General features: G+C 46.3%; 1 protein-coding gene across 1 annotated transcript in view; it reads left to right on the top strand.

The window, feature by feature from the left end:
- The window catches only part of FAM171A1 (family with sequence similarity 171 member A1), a 55,903-nt gene extending 36,487 nt beyond the window's left edge, over positions 1-19,416 (top strand). Inside the window, exons 5-7 of the mRNA XM_002926628.4 lie at positions 12,562-12,678; positions 15,572-15,686; positions 16,302-19,416. Coding sequence (XP_002926674.1) covers positions 12,562-12,678; positions 15,572-15,686; positions 16,302-18,003 — 1,934 coding nt within the window. The 3' untranslated portion in view covers positions 18,004-19,416. The remainder of the gene's footprint in view (positions 1-12,561; positions 12,679-15,571; positions 15,687-16,301) is intronic.
- The last annotated feature ends 4 nt before the right edge of the window (positions 19,417-19,420 follow it).

The raw sequence follows: 19,420 nt of genomic DNA, 5'->3' as shown, positions 1-19,420 counted from the left end.
GAAAGACAGGTACAGGGAAGTCCTAGTGTCTTTAAATTTAATATCCACTCTCAGCCAAGGCTGCCGCGTAGCTGGGAGGCCTCAGGTATCCAATCTGATTGGCTGGTACCCTTGTTTCCTTATTTGTGCGAGCTGTTCCATGCTTTGAATGTCGTTTCTGTTTCCCTATTTCCAAATAACTCTTACAGCTCAGAATAGGTTTTGATTTGAGTAAAGCAGGCACATAAGTCCCCTGTGTAGTCGAGCAAGTGTTTGCCCAGGGAGCAAGCCCAGCCGGCTGCCTGGTGTCCGAACTTCAGCCCAACCCTGCTCTTCCTTCTCGCAGCTCCATGCCCTTGATCTTTACAGCAACCATGTTAATGTCCTCTCCTCACAGGTGAGGACCCCAAGGAGGAGGACTTGGGATGGACGAAGACCCCAAGGTCTAGGCTTTCCTGAGTAAGATTCCAGGTTTTTCAAACTGAAACCTGTTGGCCCAGGAGCTTCCTTGGTGTATGGGAATTGTCCTTAAGGATTTTTAAATCTGATATTAATCTTATAAAACTTAACTTAAAGAATATTCTGCATCATCAGGATTCGATACAGAATTTAAAGCTATCAGATATGCTCATTGTCGGGATATACGCTTAGGAGTAGACTAGTGGATAGACTAGAACTGGGGTAGCTGTCATTCACCAAGGAGCCCAGCATATTAGGGAAAAGTAAGATCAAAGTCTATTGAAAGAGAAAAATTTCTTGGCAAGTTCAGCTAGAGAAAGATGGCATTTGAATCGAATCATAGGCACACCAAGCTCAAAAGAAGTTTCACCCTACATCTCTGTCGTGTTTATGTTGCAAGTGACAAGTGCCCTAGAGTTATCAGGTATTACATTACATTGCTGTTTTTTATTTTAATTTTATTTTGAAATTTTATAGCCTGTATTTGTTTCTTTTTTAAAGTTGTTTTGGTTTCAGACTTTTGTATGAGCTACAGTCTTTTATATTAGGATATATTTGACACATAATGACTTTTTAAATAAGTTGAACACATTGCGTAAGAATTTTGTTTCCCTTCTAAATTAATTTTGTATATTAATCGGGTCTGGAAATCATCGGAAGGAAAGATAGTCCTGGCCTGGTGCCTATTTTAGGCAAAGCTTCACCAACACTCCAGATTTAATCTTGGAAATATATGCACTACTGGAAAACCTTGTAGATAGGTCATTTTATCTTTTGAACTTTTTTTTTAAGATTTATTTATTTATTTGAGAGAGAGTGAGAGAAAGCATGAGTGGGAGGGGCAGAAAGAGAGGGAGACAGAATCCCAAACAGACACTGCACTGATCGCAGAGCCCAAATCGGGGCTTGATCCCACGACCCTGACTGAGATCACAACTTGAGCAGAAACCAAGAATCGGATGTGTAACCGACTGTGCCACCATTTTATCTTTTGGAATAAAATTCTGCCTCTTAGTGACTCTGGCCCGTGGGCAGTACCAACCCTAGATGAGCAAGAAGGAAGTCTACTCTAACCTTCCGTTTTAAAGGACCTCACTCTGACCCTCATCCAGCTGTGCGCTCTCCCCATGGGACAAGGCATCCACTGACCCAAAGAGACGTGGCCACCTAGAATCTGAGACCCCTTTCTAGAATACTCTTCTGGTACCCTAGACTCCAGGGTTCCCTGCCCACACAAGCCTAAGCTGGTTTCCAGGAGCCCTACCCCAGGTCCATCTCCCCGGGGGCAGACCTCTCCACCCATATACACATGCCATGCGCTTACCCTCAGGCTAGAGGGGTGGCCAAGGAGTGGCTGCTGGCTGGGTCAGGAGCTTGGACGTGGAGTATGGATCCATATCTGTGTGCAGGAGGCAGAGGGTGAGTTGAGAAGGGGTATAGGTCTCAGACCAACTCTCCTCATGCCGTTTGTTCCAGCATGCACTTTGAAGCACTGAAGAATTCTACGTCCAATCCTAGACCGTAGGTTCTATAAAGTTATGATTGAGATGGAGGACGCTTCTATTTAACAGCACGATCACTTGCCTTGTAACTTTTAAATCCTTAGATATGTTGTAATGGACATCCATTTAACTTGTCTTGAGTTGTGCAAATGTTAGCGGTGAGCCTGTCCCTGAGCAAATCACTCCCTTCTCTGAGCCTCCTGTTGGTAGCCTCCGAAATGGGATAGAGAATACCCACATTTCAAGGTTGTAGAAGGACTGGAAAGAGACAAGGTCCATGAAGCACCTCGCACATAACGAGACGTAGATGATGTTCTTTCTATGATTTTTTTTGCCCCTTACCTGGAGTCACTCCTTCAAAATTATGTGTGTTTATACGCATACGCATGCATATACAGAACAGACATACAGAGCAAACCCAGCCTACACGACAGAATGCAATACGTTTGAGGGGTCCTAGAAGCACCCTTGCTTGCTCCACAGTATGACCTGGAGACGCAGCTGTATGTGGTGGCCCAGGGATTTCAAATGTGCGGTTCGAAGTGGGCCTACATTGAAGGGGAAGAAAAATAGGATCATTGGGGAAACTTTCTTTCTCCTACTCATTCTTTGCTGAGCTTATCGATCAGCACAGCAGATATTGCTATAAACTAACTTTTTTCATCACTATTCTCAGAGCAGCCCTGGAGGTGGGGAGCTCCCATCTTTCTTAATAAGAAAGAAGCCAAAACTCAGCACATGCACAGCATCCCAGGGAGCGCAGGAGAGACACAAAACATGATTTCCTTCGGACTCCAGATCCCTTCATTCCTGCTTCTATGCCAAGACTTGCTGTGGCTTTAATAGAATAACGGGCCGAATCGGGGGTGCAAAGCACCCCATTCCCAGGTGTGTTTGATTTGGCCCGTATAGTTGGTTTGGGGGCAGTTGTGTGTTTCCTGTGTTTTAATTTACTGTCAACATTTAAAAATGAAAGATTTCCCGTGGAATTTTTTCTTGGCTTCTGGTTTCTGAAAGTCGAACAGTTCATTCATTTCAGCAAATATTTTTTGGACAGCTTCTCTGTGTCATACTTACTCTGTTCTAGGCTCTTGGGATAAAGCAATGACAAAACAAGGCAGGGAAGGTCCCTGTGATTATGAAGCTTTTGTTCTAAATGAAGGAGACAGACAGTGAGCCAGCTTGCTTCATAGGACCTAAGTACCATAAGACTGTTAGGTAGAGTGATGTCAGAATGATTGGCTGGCCAGAGCCTTTGGATAAGTGACATTAGAGCTGAGGTCCTGTAGACACCTAGGAGGCTAACGGGAGTAATCTTGGGGGCAGAACATTCTAGGCAGAAAACAGTCAACCTTCAAGGCAAAGGGCTTACAGTTGGGATCGATGCGGCCACATCTGCAGCAGCCGGTTCCACGAGTGGCACTGCCCCCTTCCACCAAGCACGCAACCACATCTGTAGCTATTTGCATTTGCCAACTCCTGGCTGGTATCTGACAAGTGACTAGGTTATCTTTTTAGATATAGTAGAAATATTTCTGAAGTGGCTTCAAGCACTGGCTGCCCAGTTGATGGCACCATGGCAGCACTGTGGGAAATGGCATCAGGGTTTTTCAGAAGAATCGCCACGCCCATGGAAGTGCCAGTAATTCAGAGCTTTGCTACTCCAAGTGTGGTCCACAGCCGGGGAGCTTGTTAGAACCTCAGACCCACTGAATCAGAACCTGCATTTTAACCAGATCTCATTGTAACAGGCTCTTGAGAAAACATCTGTACGGATGTTTGTAAACTTCTCTGTTCTGCTCTCCTTCATGTGAGTGAGTTTTCTAATGCTGGGGATTAGTGGCTGTGCCTCCCACAGTCCTGGTCAGCTCCCTCCACCCGGTCTCTTCTGACATAAAATTGCAAGATAGATATTGAATTTAGTGGGTAATGAACAAAATTTCTCTCCATATGGGCCTAATTAGCTTGAACTCTGATACAGAATATCAGAATAGAAATAGCTACTTTCTAGAAATTTATACATACCTATTATAAATCCAAAATTCTCTCATTAAATTTTATTAATGCTATTATGTATCCTAATGCTTTTGGCTACCTATTTAAGGCATATGCTTTCTATAACTTTGCCAGAATCTTTATGGTTTCCCATTACTCTTTTCTAAACCTTGGTTCAGTAAGTCTTCTGACAGCTCAGCTAAAGCTTAAAGGAAAAAAAGAAGAGTCACTTGCTTAGATTAAAGTTATTTTTAAGAATCTACTTTTCTAAAAATTACCCTAAAAATACCCAGGGAACATGGTGTAGCTGAATACAGATTCATTTCTTGTTTTAATTTCTAATAATTCAGCATGTCTTTGATTTTATGCTTCAAACGGAAGGTCGTTGATTGTAGTGAGTTGCCCTTAATTTTATTCTTATTTGAATCAGTCCTGAAATGTACTTGCCCGAAGCCCTAAGACTCCAACCATCTGTACAAAACTTTTTACTCTTTCAGTTTGTTTTCAACAAAAACGGTTGGATAATTGACATCAGGTAAATACTTTGCTATGTAATTAACAAGAAACGCTTCTCCTCACAGATCTCGTGGAAAAATAATTCCAAAGAAGGAAACATAGCTACTCAAAGGCATGGGCTTGAATTTGGGGGAAAACAAGAAGGCTGCACCACAATATCATCAAAGTAGAAATTGTCGCCACTTCTGCTCTACTGACAAATGTGACTTAGGGCTGATGGAGTCGAATGTTCTGATTTTCGTGAGGGATCCTGGCACAGTTTTGTTAGAGCATGCAAGAAAATAGACTTTGACCTTGATACTTCTGTATGCATGGCTGGTAAAAAAATATAGAAGAGGCTATAGCCCTCGATAATACAAATGCAAGCCCCGAAAAGTAAGTTATATTTAGATTCTAGAGAAATCCAGAGTATTCAGGGATCAAGGGAGACTCTGTGGTTAAAACTAGTGATAAGAAGCAGCCGTGGCAGCACTTGTGAGGGATCTAAGAGGGGCCTACTTCTTAAGAAATTGTTCTCCAAAAAAATAAATAAAGAGGAAAAAAGGAAATTGTTCTCAGAAGAGCCAGTGCCCACACCATGCTATTTACTGAGCAAGAGTCACCAGAGCTGGAAAGAGGAGATGGTTACTGGCCGTGGCCAGCAGCTGAGAGGCAAGACAGTCATGTGTCCCTACCAGCAAGTTCATGCCTGCCTCACGCATGTATGCGTCCCCCCTCTCACCATAAATGTTACCAAATATCTCACAGTGAAAATGTAGGTATAGAAGTAGAAATAGCTATGTTTCACAGTGTGACTGTTCAGTACCCACCGTTGGACCGAGAGAGCTTCTTGGAGGTGGGTTTTCTGAGTGGCCGTGGAATATCTTCATGAGTCTCAGCTCCTGGACCTAGTAGCATGCACCCCAGTCACCCTCAAGAGAAATCGATCGATTCACATATGTTAGCTGCAGGAACGAGAACACCCAGCTACAAGTACCTGCCTCTAACTGACGGGGTGTTTATTGTTTACCTGACAAAAGCAACGTGTTGAGACAGCTCCCGGATTGCTCCCAGGGCCCTTGAGGGCCTCTGCTGCGCCTTCCTAGCCCACAGTTCACACAGCTAGAAAGTGGCAGAGCTGGCCCTCACATGCAGGATTATCTTATGCTGGGGAGGCCGTCCATGCAGTCAGCTGGCCCTTTACACTGCTGGGCTTGTATCAGCCCCGTGTTGGGAGGTCTATGTGGTGACACATCTCACTGCAGGTGCAGTGGCTTGTGTCCCCGTGCATTGCCTGATGAATAAGGCGTCAACTTCAGCTTGTAATTAGTGAAAGTGTGGGTTGTCACTTACAGTTTCCTTTTCAAAATCAGTAGCGCTCCTAATATCAGGGTTTTCTGCCTGTTACGAAATGCCACGATGAGTTAGCATGGCTGCTACAATAGGGACTTCCAGGCAGAGGAAATATGGCAAGAAGAGCAAGGTAACTATGAACGCTACAGGGAGTATTCAAGTTAGACATGTGTTTTGAGCCCTTTTTCATATTTTAGAGTTTTGACAGCCATTTGTTACATTTTTTTTAACTTACTTTGCTTTATATTTTGCAAATGAAGACTATTTCATGACTGGCTCGGTCACATAGCAAGAAGGTGGCACTCTCGGTGATTGCTGAGAGAGCCTGTCAGATCTTACAGGCGAGCAGAAGGCAGGTCTTTTTCTGCCTGTCAGTTTCTGGGTGTAACAGTCTTTGTGGTTAAACATAGCTTCCAAATTAAGAACTCATGGAGCTTCATGCACAGCAAACCTTACCAGCTGAATACATAACTAATTCATTTTCAAAAGGTTGGGACCACGTTTCAACAAAGTATGTATTCTTGAAAATATCTCTCAGTCTTTCTACTGGGTAAGGTGTAACTCTAGTTGATAATACAAACAAAATCATAATCCAGACAAAAACTGATCTGAGGGTGTAATGTGGAAGGAAAGAAATACTGAACTTGGATTCAGAACACTACTGTTGGGTAACTAGTTTTGTTCCCCGGTCCCCCACACTCCCTGTGGACATTACTCGGACACGATTTTAAGAAGGTGGGTCACCTAGTTCCCGGGGGCGGACTGCAGCGTGGGGGAGGTGGTGAGAGAGCAGAGCTGATAACAGGAACACTGGTAGCAGCGTAGAGGAAGGGAAGGGAGAAGGAAGCAGGGGAGAGGGTGAGGGAAGGAGGGAGGGGGAGGGAGGGGAAACAAGCACAGGTATGGGAGGGTGTAGCAAATGGAGGAAGAAACACCTCCATTCCTCAATATTTTAGAACCGAGCATTGTAGTTGGTCATGATCATGGCTCTGAGTTATCGTGAAAAATCAAAACCATATTCAATATTATAAGGCAGCAGTAAATGACACTTTCTAGAAGTTTTGTTAAAACTTCCATTTCCCATCTTGGCAAATAAAACCCAAGCTGTATAGAAGAAGAGCTTCCAAACCGTGTTGAGATGTCCTGGGGTTGCCGTGGTAGGCGGGTCGGGGGAGGAGGAGTGTTCCGTTCACCTTCATGCAGAGAAGCTTATCTTACATCTTTTTTATATAGTGTAAGATTTCATTAAAGGGAGAGAGTTCAAATGCTTTAGAAAACTATTTGAAAACTACTGATGAAGACATTTCAGTAACACAGACTGTCTTTCCTCAGTGATGCCGGAGGAACCACTCTATAACCTGAACACACGTTCAGTCCCCAGTAATAGACGTGCCACAGACCGTGGTCGGAGGCACACAGAGCCTCCAGGCTACTCCCAGCAGACCCAGCAACAGCTGGCCAGCTGCGCCTGAGATAGGTGGCTGCCTGGCCGGGCCAGTGGGGTGGGGCACGAGGAAGCACGGGGGCCCGCCTGTCGCCCACACACCTTCGCGACCCACTTGACACTCTGCATGGCCCAGCAGCTGCCTCGACTGCCCACCTGTGAAGAGGACCCTGAGAGAGTCCAGCAGGCCCTCCATGGGAAGTGATGGGAAGAGGCTGGAAGGAAGAGTTCGGAGCATGGAGGAGAACCACAGGTGTGAAGTGGTCTAAGAAAAGCAGCTGTGCTGGGCTGCTCTTAGGACAGGAGGGGCTTCTCCATATCTGGACCACAGAGGAGACCAGCTTAGCTGGGACAGCCGTTGTACTGACCGGGAGCACAGAGGCCACCCCAGCCAGGAGGCAGGTGGGCAGAGCAGAGGAGCACAAGAAGCTGGAGCTGTCGTCTGTCCACATAGGAGCAACCCAGGGCCCTCCCGGTTCTGTCTGAGCAGTGCCTGAGTCCCTTCCCCCTCCCTGGATGAGAGGGACCCCCACTCCTGGCACCCTGGTCGCAGGGGCTGTGCTCACGTAGCCCTTACTCAACAGAAGAGACTTCCCAGAGGTCTGTATGTTCTGCTGGGCAGGATCACCAACGAAGCTTCCCGGCACCCGTTCCCGAATGGGGAGCACAGGAATCTCTTCACGTGTACCAGCTCCTCAGGTGGGAAGTTGTCCTCATCCCGCGGCATCAGGATCTCACTAATGAGAAGCATATGTTCTAGCACACGATTCATTAATTCTCATATTCCCCGTAGCTGATTTCCTCCCACAAAACACGGAAAGCTTGGAAATGGTGTTTGCCAATAACAGCATGACTGTTGAATCCTGAGATAGTGTCCCCTTTTATTCACTGAAGATGTGTGTTTTGCAGAAAACCTAGGCCAAAGTAAATGCCTCTTTCCCAGCTGGCTTTGTTCCCTTCAGTCTGAATTTTACCCACACTTCGGTAAGGAGGTCTTTCCCGACAACCACACCCAGCTTTTCACAGTAGGTGATATGGTAGTTTTGGGGTTGCATGAAGAGCCCTCTATCATTCTCAGCTACTATTGAGCTCCTATGCCAAGGATATTTCTTGGTGCTGGGATGAAGATAAAAGGAAAATAGGACTCAGGCCCCAACTCACGGAGCCTGCAGTCGGAGAGAGGAGGCAAGACATAGGCCAAGGGGGGGGTTAGCAACGGAAGCGACGTATATTTTGGAAAAGTGATGCGTTGACACATGCCCCAGGAGTGCCAAGATGTGGGAAGATCCTTGAGTTCTGGAGGCACTCAAGATAAGCTCGTGACGTGACTTGAGTCTTGAAAGATGGGTAGGTTTCTGGAAGAGAGAAAAACCACAGGCGAGTAGACCAGCAGAGGCCGGCAAAGCCGCAGACTTAAGTCAGGGGTACACTGTGTGAGCTGACGTTTGAGGAGCTGAGCGTCTGGAGGGGGGCGCTGGAGGGGCAGGTGGGGAGAAGAGCTCTGAGCACGCCCTGCCTCCACTTACCGGGCCCAGGGCCTCCCATTTGTTTTCTTCTTTTTCTTTTTTTATTAAGTTTTTTTATTTTAATTCCAGTTAGTTAACCTACACTGTTGTCTTAGTTTCAGGTGTACAATACAGTGATTCAGCAAGTCCATACATCGCTCGGTGCTCATTGCGAGAAGAGTGCCCTTCATCCCCTTCACCTGTTTCACCCCTTCCCCCACCCTCCTCCCCTCTGGTTCTCTATAGTTGAGAGTCTGTTTCTTGGTTTGTCTCTCTCTCTCTCTTCTTTTTCTCTTTTGCTCATTTGTTTTGTTCCTTACATTCCACATATGAGTGAAATCATATGGTATGTCTTTCTCTGACTGACTTACTTAGCATTTTACACTCTAGCTCCATCCATGTCACTGCATATGGCAAAATCTCATTCTTTTTGTGGCTGAGTAATATTCCATTACTCACCACACCCCACATCTGCTTTATCCATTCATCTATCAATGAACACTGGGGCTGTTTCCATGATTTGGCTATTGCTGTGATAAACAGGGACGTATGCATCCCTTTGAAATAGTGTTTTTCTATTTGGGGGGTAAATACCCAGTGGTGCAATTACTGGATCATAGAGTAGTTCTATTTCTAACTTTGTGAGGAACCTCCATACCATTTTTAATGGCGTTGGAAGCCCTTCCCAGCCCTTCCTGGCAGACGGTAAACTCCTTTCCAGCCTGTCCCTCCGGCGCCACCCTGCCTCCATCCCATCCCCAGACATCTTCCAAGCTACACTTCCCATGCCTTCCTGCACACTGCTTCCTCCTCCTCTTCCTCTGGGTGTCCTCCCCATCCCACCCCCAGCTGACAGTGCCGCCAGTTCTTCAAAACTTAAATAATCCATAAGCCTTCTCCACCTTCCCTGCGCTCCCAAGCAGGTGCTCAAAGCAGTGGCATGTTCTCTAGTCACTGGCCTTTCTGGCTCCTGCCTGCACCACTGCCACCACCGCCGAGCTGGGGCCCTCCAGGCTGGACTGTGGAACTTGTTACCTGGGGAGTGGGGGGTGGGGTCCGTTCACCAGGCTTGCCCCCAGTTTAGCTGGGAGATATTTTAGAAGTGTTTTCCAGTTGATGTGCTTGTGTTGCAGAAGACAGAGGCAACTTAGCGGTCACATTTGCATGAGCAGCAATTAGGACCCGTGAGCTTCAGGTCTTTCTGTCTGGGTCCCTCCCGCCTCACCTGATACCTACTCCATTTGCAGATCAGGGACTCAAGAACCCAACCTGGAGAAAACTGCAAACTGAAGAGTGCACGTCGCCTCCTGGCCGAGATGGAGATCCTGGCAGGGCTGCATTGTGGAAGAACGCCAGGGGGAGTGGGATGTGGTGTGGAAGTCAGGGACTGAACAGCATGGGATCCCCAAGCAGAAAACTGGAAACGGTAGCCAACAGTTGGCTCCCTACCTTCGGGGAAGCTTTCTTCCCAAACATAGAAAGCCTTAAGCTGCAGGTGTCAAAGGTCCCTCATTTCCATCTCCTCAGGAGCGCTTGTTAAAAAACAAAATTCAGTGGAGTACGTTTGAAGATCTAGTTGGCTTTATTACATGATTCATGAATTGGGCAGCATCCCATGTAGCAAGCAGAGGGGAAGAGCTCCGCTGAGCTAAAGAAGAGAGAGGTTTCTAAGGGCAGAGAGAGGGCGTAAATAAAAGAAGGGAGGACTTTATTAGCAAGGAATGCGTTGTTGAGGCAAGGTTGCCCTCCTAAGGGGAGCGGAAGGGGTCTCCCAGGAAATTCCCTAGTATTGACCAAGAAATTCTGTGTTGACTGGTTAAAGGTTACATACCTGCGGGGTCGAAACTGCAGTTAGGTTAGGTATTAAGTCTCGGTTTACAGACTTGGGGCCTTAAGCTAAGTAACACCGTTGTGAGCCTGTGGTTTTGTTTTTTCACGCTCTGTAGAACTGAATGATGCTCGGAGTCGCTAAATCATCTCTGGGTTGGTGTTCTTCAGCCAATGAATCTGAATTGGGCATCCTTGTTCTCTACTCATTTGAGAAACTTTCCAGTTTGTAGTCTTGTCTACCAGCCACGACGCTACCTGTGGCTGGGGAAGGTCCGACAATGCAAGGTGCATGCTGACACCTAGCCTCGCCCAACTTCCTCCTTTGTTTAACTGCTGTCTGAGTGGAGGAGGAGGTGAGCGAGATTGGAGGCTTTGCCACGGGCACCTTTCCACCCACTGCATTTGAATGTTGCTATGGCAACTGATAGGCCCTCGAAGCAGCACCAAGTATTGTTTCTTTCTTCCGGGGAGAACAATCCACTGTTGCCGCTTCAGTGATGTGTGTGCACAGGAAAAGCCTGGGTTTGGAGACTAGAGGGAATGGTTGGTGCACATGGGCATTTAGGCCTCAAGGGGACACGGGTGCACACATGGCCACTTCAGGTAGTGGGACATTATGGAGCGGGCTCATCGGTGGAGCACGCTGGGCGTTGAGGCAGGGCAGGAGCCCTGCTAAGTGAGGCCGCCACACCGGTGGGCTGGGGTGGGTGTGCGTGGACGGCTGGAGGGCCTGGCTAGCACTCTCCCTTGCCTTCTGCCAGCCACCATCATGGGCCTCGAAGCAAGGTTCTCTGCCTGGAAGGCAGGTAACACCCAAACAACCCTGGGTGTTGGGTCTGTGCCTGGAAAAATTAAAAAGTGGAAAAGTCACCTAATGTTGGGAAGGTTTGTGGGAGATGCAGCAGGGTAGATTAATGATCTGGACCCTGAGAAGAAATAGTGTGGACCCTGAGACGGACAGGCAGACAGACGGACGGATGTGGGTCTGCTCCTGCTCTGCTCTGTACCCCTGAGGGTACCTCTCCAATCTCCAGTGTCCTCATACAAAAAGAGAAAATAAGTCCTATTCTGTAGAGTTGCTGTGAGACTGTAAACAATGCATATAAAACACATCAGCTATGACCAGCCTGGACGTAGTAGGTGCTCGTTAATGTTAAATACTAATTAATAATGGAAAGCATGGATATGGACCTATCCAGTGTTTCCCAGCACCAGAATCAACTGGAAGCTTTTTAAAATACTCACCTAAGGGGATCCCTGGGTGACTCAGTTGGTTGAGTGTCCGACTCTTGGTTTTGGCTCAGGTCATGACCTCAGGATGGTGAGATGGAGCCCTGCTTCGGGCTTCACACTTGGTAGCGAGCCGGCTTGGGGTTCTCTCCTTCTTCCTCCCAACGCCCGCACACGTTCTCTCTCTCTCTCTCAAAACAAATAAATAAATAAATCTTTAAAAATAAATAAATAAATAAAATACGCGCCTCTAAACCAGGTTTACAAGGTTAGAATTTGCAAAAATGAGACCAAGAAATCTATATATGTATTTTTTTTAAACGTCCATAAGTAATTCTGATGTAACCAGTGTATAATTTTGGACAGGAAATTTGCTTATTTTCTTGAGAACAAAGAGTATAACAATGCTGGATTTCTCCCCCCACCCTTTTTTTCCACTCCCACCACCCCTTGTCTTGCAACCTTTATTCTACTAAACTCCAAAGCTTTCTGGTAGAATTATCTGTGTTTGGAAGCAGGGATGTTTGAGAAAGTGATTGAAAGTAATATTTAATCAGAACGGCAAGGAAAAACTAAAGTATCCGTCTTTCCTGAAAGAAGCTGAAAAGAACCCACGGAAAGCTTATGCCGTCCCTAGATGACATTTGGACCGTGTTGGCTACCTGATGGGTCAACAAACATGACATTTAAGGTGACTGGTGGTGATATGTGTAAGCCTGAAATAGGAGTTTAGCGTGCGTGCAGCTGAAGTTTTTTCTGCATCCCACAGGAACGTGGCTGAAGAGCGGTCTAGGCCTTGTGCACCAGGAGGGTAGCCAGCGGACGTGGACGTACATTGCCCCTCAGTTGGGCTACTGGGTGGCGGCCATGTCTCCTCCCAACCCAGGTAACACGAAGCCAACACCCGTGATGGTGGGCAGTGATTTCTTTGAGGGTTCAGGCTAAGTATGCTTTTGGAAATTACTTCAGCAGGGAGATCACATCTTACTCAGAAATGGTGGAGAAGGGCACCTGCTTGGCCCAGTGGGTGGAGCCTGTGACTCTTGATCTTAGGGTCGTGAGTTCGAGCCCCACACTGGGTGGAGAGATGACTTTTAAAAAATGGTTGAAAGTCTGAAAATCAAATGACAGAATGAAGGTATTTTGTGGGGGTGGGGGAGTTCTGGTTGTGACTCTCCTGTCTAGGATAAGAATACACAGAACATAACTCCTGTCTCTTGTCTCTGTTTTGCTCGGACAGCTGCCATAGGGAATTCCTAATCTAAAGCCCACAGAGGCGGTTCAGACCTCCTCCCTAATTCCAGAAACAGCTGTGGCCTGTAGTAAGAGAAAGGTGGGGGAAGGGCACTCCTCAGAGCTGCTGGCAGGCAGTCCCCATCGGAGCCTTCTTGGGGCAAAAAGCTTGATTTGGCATTTCCTAAAGGCTTAAAAACAAACCAGTTCCTCTGTGTCTAGAACAATTTTCATCTCCATTTAGCATATGTGAATTAATTCATATTTTTTTAAAACGTGACTAAAAAATTTCTTTTGACCCATATGCCCTAAGTTATCCCAATGATAACTTATCATTTCTTAAAGTAGTCATCTTTGGAGAATGCTTTCCAATGATGGCTTCTGTTGCTCAAAATGCCTTTAGAATCTGTCACTTGGACTGCGTTCCTTAATGAAACGTTTCATCGGAGGCCAATCTTTATGCTCAGAGGGTCCCTTTGATTTTTCTTAGACATATATGTAAGAGTCCTGCACAGCCAAATCTGGTGAATAAAGTAGGTAATTGAGCTAGGTCAAAATGTGCTATGTTTAAAAGCTGTCTCTCATCGTGAGGGAGTCCAAAATATTTTAGCGGTGGAATTATCACTGGAATGAACTTTCGGACTCCCAAGGTAACTAATTTGATGGAGGTGTTGAGACATCGGTCCCATTCACTTTCTGTCCCCATTTCTGTTTGTGATAGTGTTCTTGTATCAGTAGAGGTGTGAGCCAGGTACAGAAATGCCCCAGTCTCCACATCTGAAATATCTAGAATATGACTAAGGGGAGGGAAGGAACGAAAATAAATTCCTGAAGTACCCAAGTAGAGGCCACAAAGCCCATGCATTACAGTTAACGTTCATTTGAGATAGATTTCCGACAACCGTGGCTCTCCATTTGCCCATCATGCCACAGAATAATAGGTACTCTGTAAATAGAGCAGAAAGAACTCCTTGCTGTAGGTCTACCAACCTTTCCTAGCTGCGAAGGAAGAGACAAAAGTCTATAAAAAGCGTACAGAGCACAGCCCCTGGTGGCATTTAATGTAGAAACACATATATTAGTAACCTCACAGCCATCCCTCTTATTAAAACAAATTACAGTGATGCTGTGCCTTCATGAGCCCAAAACCAACAAGAAAATAATTAGGGCTTTTTTTCTTTCATTCTCCAGTTAGAAGGAAATTAAGTTCGGCTGTGAACTTTCTAGAGATTTCCATTGGCAGAAGTTAAGATAATAACATTTTAAGTACTTAAAGGATTGAGTTTGAGTTATTTGGAAATGACTTTTATGTGTATCCCAGATTTCTTGGTGGCTTCCGCCAAGGCATTGCCCGTGTCTCTGGGAGTCGTCTCTGGGTAAAAATTGTTTTTCTGAACGATAAAGGCAGTGTATAGTTGCCAATTATTTTTCCAACTTTTGTACATATTCACTCCACTCACCCCATTGAAGTGTTTGAGAGAGAATGGTGGTACCTTTTGAACTTAAGTAATGTCACTATTTTCAAAAACTAGTACACCTCCCTGGGTTTATCTGGCTCTTAAGTGGTCTCCTTGCAAAGATTTTTGAAGAAATCTAACCCTTCCAAAATCAAGAATCAATAAGTAAATGGGTGTTTATGGTGCATAGTGATCATAAGCATTTCAATCTGACATAATGAAAAACTACATTCCTTCCCTCCCATCTATTGGCTCAGTGCCAGGATGCCCGGACACCAATGTGTCCCCCAATATTATAATTTGGGGAGGTTTTCATTGTTGCTTTCAATCTGTTGTCGGTGCCATTAAGATGAATTCTTGCTACTATTGAATATAAAGAGTTAAACTCCCTCTTGGGATTCTTTACAACGTAAATTAAGAAGAAAATATGTTTGTCTCCGGTACCTTGTCTGCAAGTTCTGAAGAGCTCTGTGGCCAGTGTCGAGTTCACCATTTTGAAAAGGCACTATAGAGGAAGATTTTATTTTTAAAAATAGAAGGCAGTTTAAAAACGCTTGACAACCCCTAATAAGCTGTGGATTTTTTTTTAAGTCCTACCCGATGTGTTTCATACATTTTAACTGATTCATTTAGGCAAAGGGCCCTCCGTACAGTAATAATTGTCCAGGGGAAGTGAGAATAAAGTCTTGTGATTTTTTTTTTCTCCTGCAGTACGAAATCCCCAGATATTCAGGCCATCTCTCTAAGAGTCCCACTCATTATGTTATCATGCATCTTTTTCTTTCATTGAAAGATCGCATCTTTAGAATGCTGAGCATGCTACCAAATGCGGCTCTCTTCCAGGCTAAGGAGGGACCCTTGACACTGCATTTAGTGTTTGGGTGTTCAGACTGCTCCCGGCCACAGCTGCTCCGGGGACGGTCCTGGTAATCCCTTTCCATTGGGAGAAATTAAGATGATCTGTAATTGCATCATCTAAAGGGTGTTTGCATCTGGCCGGGAAGAGTAAGGAAACATAGGCTCTCCGTTCAGTGTCCCTCTTCTTTCAAGGTGTTCTCCAATCTAAAATGCCCTTTTCTGACCTTCTAGGTCCCGTTGTCACACAGGACATTACCACGTATCACACGGTGTTTCTTTTGGCCATTTTAGGAGGAATGGCTTTCATACTTTTGGTTTTGCTGTGTCTCCTTTTATATTATTGCAGGTAAAGTTTTACCTTTTTGGCAATCTCTTTTTTAATTTGGAATTTCTTGGGCAAGCATTGATACTGAGGTCTTTTTTTTTTTTTTTCTTTAACTGAATCAAGGTCCTTTTTTTCTCAGAAAAAAATATCTAAGAACTGAACATTTGTCCTTAAAGTTGTGAACAAATGAACGTGATGTGGGGGGCATGCTGTTTATAAGTTTGCTCAGAAGGGGAGTTTTTTGGGTTTTTTTTTTTTAAGTTTGACCATTACCATGATTTGTTCAGAATATTCCTAAACACTGATTAAGAGATGATATTCTCAAGGACAAAGCAGAACTAAAACTCTTATTTTGATGCCTCGGCTATTCCATTTGTGAGAATGTTTGTTGTCGACTCTTGGGGGACCTCCTTTGAATGAATAACCTGGTGGAACGTAGAAAAGCCTGCAGGTGAAATCTGCAGATTGTGCTGTTCGGAATCAAAATAAGGCTGAGGGTGTGGGGTGAGAAGGCTTCTGGCTGCCGGGTAGTCGTTTCGTTTCTTCCTGTGGAAATGGAGCATTAAGATTTTGCGTGGACCTTTACTGCTACGAGAATCTTTAACCTTTGGGTTTGGATTTTATCTTTGACCGCAGGCGGAAGTGCTTGAAACCTCGTCAGCACCACAGAAAACTGCAACTTCCGGTAGCCCTGGAGAGTTCCAAAAGGGATCAGTCGACTTCCATGTCTCACATCAACTTGCTCTTTTCTCGTCGGGAGTCAGAATTCCCCGGCCCGCTCTCTGTCACCACCCACGGCCGCCCAGACGCCCCAGGGCCCAAGGAGCTGATGAGCGGGGTCCGTCTGGAAATGATGTCTTCCAACGGAGAAGGGGACATGCACACCCCCATGCTAAAGCTCTCCTACAGCACCTCGCAGGAATTCAGCTCTCGGGAGGAGCTTCTCTCTCACAAGGAAGAGGATAAAAGCCAGATCTCCTTTGATAACCTGACGCCAAGTGGGACGTTGGGAAAAGAGTACCACAAGTCTGTGGAGATTTTCCCCTTAAAGTCCAGGAAATCTCTGGAAAGAGAAGGCTGTGAGTCCCCTGGCACCAGCGAGTACAGGAGAAGCTACAATGCCATGCTTTCCCAGCCTTTGTTTGAAAAGCAAGACAGAGACGGTCAGGCCTCTGTTAACCACCTTCCCACAGGAAGCAAGCTCACCATTCAGGAACATATGTACCCCGCGCCTTCATCTCCCGAAAAGGAGCAGCTGCTGGACCGCAGGCCTACTGAGTGTATGATGTCGCGGTCAGTAGACCACCTGGAGAGACCCACATCCTTTCCGCGGCCCGGCCAGTTGATCTGCTGTAGTTCCGTGGACCAGGTCAATGACAGTGTTTACAGAAAGGTATTACCTGCCTTGGTCATCCCTGCTCATTACATGAAACTCCCGGGGGACCATTCCTATGTGGGCCAGCCCCTGGTCGTTCCGGCCGACCAGCAACTGGAGATCGAAAGACTGCAGGCTGAGCTCTCCAGTCCTCACGCAGGGATCTTCCCACACCCCTCCTCCCAGATCCAAGCGCAGCCCCTGTCGTGCCAGGCAATCTCCCAGCAGCACTTGCAGGACGCAGGCGCCCGGGAGTGGACCCCGCAGGGTGCGTCCATGTCAGAGTCTCTCTCCATCCCAGCATCCCTGAACGATGCGGCCTTGGCTCAGATGAACAGCGAGGTCCAACTCCTGACCGAAAAGGCTCTGATGGAACTTGGGGGTGGGAAGCCACTCCCGCACCCCCGGGCGTGGTTCGTCTCCCTGGACGGCAGGTCCAATGCGCACGTTAGACATTCGTACATTGATCTCCAAAGAGCTGGAAGGAATGGAAGTAATGACGCCAGCTTGGATTCTGGCGTGGATATGAATGAACCAAAATCTGCCCGGAAGGGAAGAGGAGACCCCTTGTCTCTTGCGCAGAACCACCCAGCGGTCCAGGAACATCCGCAGAAAGAGCCGAGGGCCGCGGACAGCACCTCCTACACGCAGCTCGTGTACCTGGACGACATGGACCAAAGCGGCAGTGAGTGCGGTACCACCGTGTGCACCCCCGAGGACAGTGCCCTGCGGTGCCTGCTAGATGGCTCCGGCCGGAGAAGCGGCAGCCAGCTGCCCAGCCTGCAGGAGGAGACGACCAAACGAACCTCGGACGTGCCCCCGGAGCCGCTTGCCAGCCCCGAACAGAGAAGATCTGCTCAGGAGGACGACGAAGAGGAAGATGAGGAGGACCAGGGAGAAGACAAGAAGAGCCCCTGGCAGAAACGGGAGGAGAGACCCCTGATGGCGTTTAACATTAAATGAGCGATCACAGAGACACCCGACCGTGGAATATAATACAGTTGCCAAAAATTCTTTCTTACGGAAGCGTTTACCTGTCGGTGGAAGACGTTGAACAGCGGCGTCCTCGGGAGTGGACTTACGCTGCGTCATGGTTCACTGTGTAAATGTCAGAAAAGAATCAAAGTTATGACTCAGAATATAAGGATGATGTTAACGGATGCCTCGCCTCCAGGGAAATGGCTGAACGTAGCGTCCGGACATCACCCTGCGTCTTGGACACTGAGAAACCCCAAGTAATGTTGCTAAGGTTCTGCTGATAACCTCAGTTCTCCCTCAGATTCTGGGAACAGATGAAACTCTTTTCACGTTGCTTGAATCCATTTTATCACGATTATGCTCCTGTGAAGTTATTATTGAGAAATTAGCTTAGCACTTAGTGTCTCGAGGTATGCATTATCTCAAAGGAAAGCTATGCATTGCTGCTTCGTGCTCTTAGTTTGCTTAGGTTTTTTGCTTTGGTTAGGTTTCGTTTAGGGTTTGCTTTTTAAAAAAAAACAAAAACAAAAAAACACGATTTGGTTGTAAAGATTTACTTCGTTCGTTTTCATCTGTTTTGCTTCTCGGTGGTTTATTTCGGTGTCTCCTTCCGGGAACCCCTGAGTGTCACCTCTTAACATCCAAGCCTTTTAAATGAAATCGTACTGAAGTTTTTATCAGCTGAGAGCCCTTCAATTCTGGTCCCATTAACTCCAAGTGCCTTTTTTACAGTGACAACAACACTCCCTCACCTTTCTTCTTCTTCTTTTTTTTTTTTCTTTCTTAACTCCTTTAATTGAACTGCCTGGATTTTATAAAGCTATTAAATGATACCCCTTTTCTTTAAACTGCATGCTGCCAAGTGCCCATTTGTGCTCCGAATTCTCATTTCAACACAGTGTTCTCTCTAGTTCCCATGTGTGACGTGGATTCTGTTGAGCTAAGGTAAACTAGAGGACACTTTAGAGATCCCCTTCCCTCCTCTATCCCTTCGGCCACTAGCCACCATTATGGTTTCATTGGCTGTCTGTATATACGGTTATGTATTAACTCGGGAATCCTATGGGCTGATCTTGCTCACCAGACATGGAGTATGGACTGAGCAAGTGAATGTGACTATTACAGAAATCGTATGTACTATCCGAAAGTGCCAGAATGACTCTTCTGTGCATTCTCCTTACAGAGCTGCTTGGTTATCCAAAAATGAAAATTCAAAATAAATGCTGAAGAAAATACAAATATCCTGTCGTTCTTTTCATTCACTCTGAGCCATTATTTGTTGTTTCGGAGTTGCTATTAAGAATTTGCTCTTGGGGCTCCTGGGTTAAGCGTCTTCCTTTGGCTCAGGTCATGATCCCAGTGTCCTGGGATCAATTCCCACAACAAGCTCCCTGCTCAGGGG

This window comes from Ailuropoda melanoleuca, chromosome 15 (genome assembly GCF_002007445.2).
Source record: "Ailuropoda melanoleuca isolate Jingjing chromosome 15, ASM200744v2, whole genome shotgun sequence".
NCBI lineage: Eukaryota > Metazoa > Chordata > Mammalia > Carnivora > Ursidae > Ailuropoda > Ailuropoda melanoleuca.
The sequence above is the reverse complement of the archived record's forward strand: the minus strand, read 5'-3'. Positions and strand labels throughout refer to the sequence as shown.